The sequence below is a fragment of the Aegilops tauschii genome, chromosome 2 (genome assembly GCF_002575655.3).
Source record: "Aegilops tauschii subsp. strangulata cultivar AL8/78 chromosome 2, Aet v6.0, whole genome shotgun sequence".
NCBI lineage: Eukaryota > Viridiplantae > Streptophyta > Magnoliopsida > Poales > Poaceae > Aegilops > Aegilops tauschii.
This window is the reverse complement of record NC_053036.3, coordinates 572932827-572938760: the sequence shown is the minus strand read 5'-3', so window position 1 is coordinate 572938760 and position 5934 is coordinate 572932827. Positions and strand designations below refer to the sequence as shown.

Genomic DNA, 5934 nt, shown 5'->3' with positions numbered 1-5934 from the left:
GGAACACCACAAAGACTGTGCCCATAGCAGAGCCAGCGAAACGGACCGCTGAGATGCCAAGCAGCTGCCGGAAAACACGCCGGAGCCATGGCAGGAACGCAACTCTAGGAGGGGAGATGTTGACCAAACAAACTAGGGAGTTTTGGTCGGAGACCATGGGATAGTGGACATCGAGCGAGGTGGGGAGACCGAGCACTACGGGCTCCATGGCGAGGCGGGAAGGAGGGAGGCGAGGGCTGGGAGCTAGGTGTAGAGGAAGCAGGTCAAGCGAGGGGGCGGGGGCAGCGGTGTCTATACAGGAGACGACCTGGGGTGTGGTATATAAGGCTGCAAGCGAGGACGGGGCAGAGCGCAAGGTACGCAAGGGGCACTGGAAACTAAGGTGACCGATGGCGCGGCAGATCCAGCAAACAGCCGGATCCCGGCAATCCCGCCTGCGGTGACAGTACGAGAGACACCGGAAACAACGGCGGTGCAAGTCCCTGGGCTTCCCGTATCTAAAAAGCAGATTAGGCGCCGCACGCGAGGCAGGAGCAGAAGCACCCTTGGCAAGATTAGAGAGCAAAGCGTCTCTATAGGGAGTTGGGTTGCTCAAGGTCAGAGGAGCCTGCTGGACGCCGTCTTGGTCAGCCGAAACGTTGCCATGCGAACCGGCAAGATCAAGAGGGTGATCTTCCGCGGATTGGCTACAAGGCGGCAGCGCCAGCGGGGTTAATGAGCTGTTGCAGGTAATCAATTGATTACACTCGGGCGTGCTGCTGCATGCAGCAGAGAGCTCAGCGGGAAGACCAGCGCTGCCTCCCCCGAAAACCTGGGCATGGGAATGGGAAGCAATCAAGTGACCGCTACCCTGATGCCTAGGCGCGGAGCCAGGGCGGGGCCCAAGCAGAGACGGCAGCAAAGAGTTGGCGAGCCAAGCATCATGGCGTGAACAGGACACGAGCTCAGACGCGTGCATGGCAAGCGGACGTACAGAAGGGGTCGAGCTGGAAAGCGACATCTTCACAGAAATGATGCCGGACCTCCAGCAATCGCGGAGCACGATCTCTTTGGCATTGCACTCATGCGCAACATGGAAAAGAAAAAGACCACGCTGACGACGGCTGACCCGGTAGCCGTTGGCGTGGCCTCCGAACCAGCTAACCAAGAGCAAGGCAAAGAACGCAGGGGAGAACGAAGCACCTTCGTTGAGAACGGCGGCCAGCACACCGGCGGGGCGGCAGCGACCCGCCACCACCTCGACAGTCCCGCAACCATACTTGGCCAGCATGGCATCCTCGAAGTAGAGACCAACCACGGAGCCCCACAAGCAGCAAGCGAAAGCCAGCAACCAGCGAAGCTAGAGCAAACTAGAAGCGAGCAAGGCATGCATCAAGGAGGGCAAGAGGAAGGCATGCATCAAACCGGAGAGGGGTTGCAGCTCAGACTTACACCAGGAAGAACTTACAGCGGAGATTCGAGGCCAGTCGGCGAGGAGACAAAGGTATAGGCAGTTCGTGAGCTAAACCCTAATGGCGGCGCGGCGGAGCACTCAGCGGGAAGTGGCTGCCGTGGCTAGGAGCAGCGCACGACAGGAAGGTGGACGTCGTATCCACGCGGAGCACGGCGTGTTCTGTGGCCGCCGGCGCCGGATCGGCGGACGGCGGGAGTGCACACGCCTCCTAGCAGCTCAGCTCCCCCGTCCGGTCTCTTCCCAGGGGCAAAGCCGGGAGTTTGTAATTCCTGTCGTCCGTCACCAAATTTTCATTTTGCTAGAGTGTGTTCGCTGTGTTTTTCACAAATACGCAAAGAATTATGTATTTTTTTCATTGATAGGTAGACAAGAACAAACATACATCTAGAGGAATCACATGAAGGAAAAGAAGACGAAAAAAAGAGTAAAACAAAACAAAAAACCGCAACACTAACCTCGTCTAGCCCGAACTCCAGCCATGAAAAGCGACGAGACACAAAACACCTAGACAGTGTCTTGACAAACACGAGGGACCTTCGTGGCGCAGCCACGACTCTAGCACAAACCCAATCAGCGTACAGCTCCGAGAGTCAACAAGTGGGTTTTCCAGGACATGATCGGGCCAGAGGAAGAAGCCATGAAGGAAGCGTCGATCATGTCATACATTGCTCTGCGGATGTATACGTATGCATCGCTCTAATGCACAGGCCGGGGATCTCCCCCTTTTCGAAAAAAATACAACCTGAAAAGCACCAACCGAGCCCCGCGTCCAACATCAACCATTTCAACACCGGGGACTTCATTTGTCTCAAAAAAAAAAAGGGACACCACGAGCAACCAAGACAATGCCTTCAGGATGTGTAGCACTAGAATTTCTCTCACCCGATGCCCAGTGCTAGCGCAGTCGACGGCCGTGCACACACAAGCGCAGTACATTCATGCCCCCCTTGTATGGCTTAAGTCTGTCATTCGGCCGTGCACATGCCAAACGCAAGATGGGTACACGAAAGAAGAAGCATTTGCATTCGAGCATCCACCACGACAAAGACGACGGAGGCTACATCGTCGAATCAGTTTCCGGATTGACAGTCGCAATCGATGATGATCTTGGTTGTTGATTAAATGGGAGATGCACAATTCAGCAACCCAACAAGGGACTACTCAGATCCAATTTTGAAGCTAACAAAGCACAATTGGATTGCGATTCAGCATTATTAATAAAGGTTCTCTGCAACACAATTAATCGCAGGCAGGTTGCATGTGTGCTCTGGTCCAGGCTGACTAGTGCACACAGCAATACATGCAGATAAATGCACATGAGATGAACGGACCACGCGCTGGCATATCGATCGGCAGGTGAGTTGATTGAAGCCAAGAACCAACTACTCGTGCCCACTAATACTAATCAATTGCTAGCCAGAGGAAGATGAAGCCCTCGTGCATCCTGATGTAGCGCCGCTAGAACTGAGTGGACGAAGTTCTCCTGTGCGGGCTGCTCTGCTTGTTGCTTGCCTGCTGGGCGGTGAGTGCAGCAATCTCCGACTGAAGCTGAAGAGATGGAGAAAGAAGCGGGGGATTGAATTAACTAATTACCCATGCACAAGCAAGCAAGCAAGAAAGAGAGATGGCACTGGAGGAAGAAGAGAAGAAGGAGGCGTGCCTGTTTGCACTGTCTCTTGAGCTTGAGGTTGTCCTCGACGAGCCGGCGGACCTCCTTCTCGAGCTCCTGCGTGTAGGCCCTCTTCCGGGCCCTGGACCGCAGCGCCGACTCCCTGTTCTTCATCGCCCGGACGCTCTTGTGGCCGTCGTCGCTGCTGACGCCCAGCTGCTGGTCCTCGCCGCCGGTGCCGATGCTGAGGGAGAGGGAGGGCAGGCGGGCAGGCGGAGCGGCGGTGCTGGAGATGGAGGCGAGGGAGCTGAAGCCGCTCAGGCTCAGCTGCGGGCTGCCGGGCTCCTCCCACGACATCCCTATCTACGCCCGCCCGTGTGGTGTGCGCGCTGTGGTGTGGTGTAGACGTGCAGTGGAACTGGATGGAACAGAGGAGCTACAGGTCAAGAAGAGGATGATGAAGACGTAGCTATAGCGAGGTACTAGGTGGGCGGGCCATCGAATCACACGGGGTGGGATTCGCGGATTTTAAGTCAGGCCAATTAGGGTCACTGACGTGTGGGGCCCCGGACCGAATGGCCCGCATGTTAGTGACACAAAGGCGCACGGGTTAAGTCTGCAAATATGAACCGGAATCAAACACACCACGTGAAGCTCGCTGCTTTACTGCAAAGCAGACACAGGAGTGAAGCAGAGGGACGGGCCCAGACGGGAGACGCCGACGGTCCAGCTTCATTGCTCATCAGATTGGATTTGGATGAGATGGCATCATCCATCACGTCCCGCTAGAAAGTAGGAGTACTCGTCTTGCGTGCGTGCAGGACCTCTGAATCGGAACGCCTTTCGCGGCACACGCACAGTGCACGTACGGGCCATCGCATCGTGTGCCACTCCCCTCGTCTCGTCGCTCTCGCTCACTACAGCGAGTCCATCACAGTAGTACTCGTTCACCTGCCTCTGGGCCTCGAAATCCCATACAGACTTTATATGACCCTCGCCGAAAAGGAAAAATGATACTCCTCTCAACACCAATGGCAGGCGACCCTAAAAAGAAGACCATATCTCGCCTATAGGAGTGTGGCTTCCGTCTCGTTTGAAGATTTTTCTCCCCCGGTTGTAACTGGGACGGCCTGTTTGATTATTTTTTCGAACAACGGCAATGTTCCATCGTTGCCGGTACTCTTCGCGTGGTTGACAGATTTATCCGGTTTTTTTCTTTTTCATTTTTTAATCTTTCTTTCTGTTTTCTCCGTTTCTTTATCAGTTTTTCCAACAACAAAAATTCACCGGTTTTCGTCGTTTCTTTCATGGTTTTCACTGGCTTTTTTTTGGGTTTTTACTGTTTTTTTCTTTGTTTCTTTCTTGGTTTTCATCGATTTTCTTAGTTTGTTTTCTCGACTTTCTCTTTTTTCATATTTTGCATTGGTTTTAATAGGTTTCCATTTTATTTTTTTTTTCTTTATTTTTTTATTCATTTTTATTGGGTTTCTTTGTTTCTTTGTCGGTATTCATCAGTTTAATTTTCGTTCAACACATGTGTGACTTTTTTCAGTACACATTCAATATTGTTCATATACATCAGAAGTATATTTCATATACACTTTAATATTTTTTAAATACATGATAAACATTTCCTAAAAGCTTATATTTTTTATGTCTACTTTTTTCATACAGAAAGTATATTTTTGGTATATATATAAAAGACTTTAATACATATTAAATAAAATTCAAAATCAACATTTTTCAATACATGGTGCACCTTTTTTAATGGCAATAAAAAAACTAAAACATAACTTACATTTTTCTAGTGCACCAGGAACATTTTTATATACATGTATAACATTTTATAAGTACAAAATCAACTTCATTACAATATATGGTTTTTGATGTCTACTTTTATTTATTGTATGTTGTATATTTTTTTGTATACACCAAGAACACTTTTTTATACAAGTTTAGCATTTTAAAAATACATTATCAATATTTTTTCATGGGGGCTGCTACGCGTCCGCCGGTGGATCTCTTTAAAAGATCCACCACCTCGCGAATCATTAGATCTAATAAAAATGGAGCGGCTAGATGTCTTTATCTACTTTGCAACAGAGATATTGTTGCAGAAACACTTGTAAGAGAGATTGTGTTGTGGATTTTTTTTTTGCCATATAGGTTGTGTTGCGGGATTTTTTTGCAACATAGGTTGTGTTGTGGAATTTATTTCTGTTTTTTTGCAACATAGGTATTGTTGCAGAAAATTTTTGCAACTAAGGTGATGTTGCATTTTTTCTTTGTCTTCTCCTTTATATGATGCTACAGAAGAAATTTTCGCAACATGACTGATGTTGCAGAAATCTTTCTTGCAACAAATAGGATGTTGCAAAAACAAAACGTCATTGTCGTTCGCCACGAGCTCCCACCAGACGGCGGTGAGGGGGAGTGGAGCCGCGCGTCCCCGCCATCATGCCGCTGCTGGCGTGCGTCTCCGGGAGGAGCGGCGCCGCCCGTCCCCGCGACCCGGCTTGCCTCGCCACCATCCTCCTGATCGGCGAGATGTACGCCATTGATTGGCCCTCCACCATCTCCTCCAGTCGCTCCACTATGTTGGAGAAGTCTCTCCACTAGATAAGGTTGAGGTAGTTGTGAACGGGAGAGAGAGAGGTTGAAGAAGAGATAAGACAAGGGAGAGAGACGGGATGGTCCAGTAGGCCACGTGTCCAGCAAAGGAGGCAGCTGATGCGAGTCATGAAATCAGCCGGCTGACGAGAATCTTTTTCCTTTTTTCATACACCGTGTATATTTTGCATATATTTTTAGTACACATGACAAACATTTTTTCTGTACGCATATAACATTTTTAAAATGCTTGATTAACATT

General features: G+C 49.9%; 1 protein-coding gene across 1 annotated transcript; it reads right to left on the bottom strand.

The window, feature by feature from the left end:
* Positions 1–2624: 2624 nt before the first annotated feature.
* LOC109759729 (uncharacterized) lies at positions 2625–3505 on the bottom strand. The gene is made up of 2 exons (XM_020318571.4): positions 3114–3505; positions 2625–3001 (listed from the first exon to the last, which is right to left on the bottom strand). Exons 1-2 carry the CDS (start codon positions 3417–3419, stop codon positions 2912–2914), a joined length of 396 nt encoding a protein of 131 aa, XP_020174160.1. The 5' UTR covers positions 3420–3505; the 3' UTR covers positions 2625–2911.
* Between the last annotated feature and the right edge of the window lie 2429 nt (positions 3506–5934).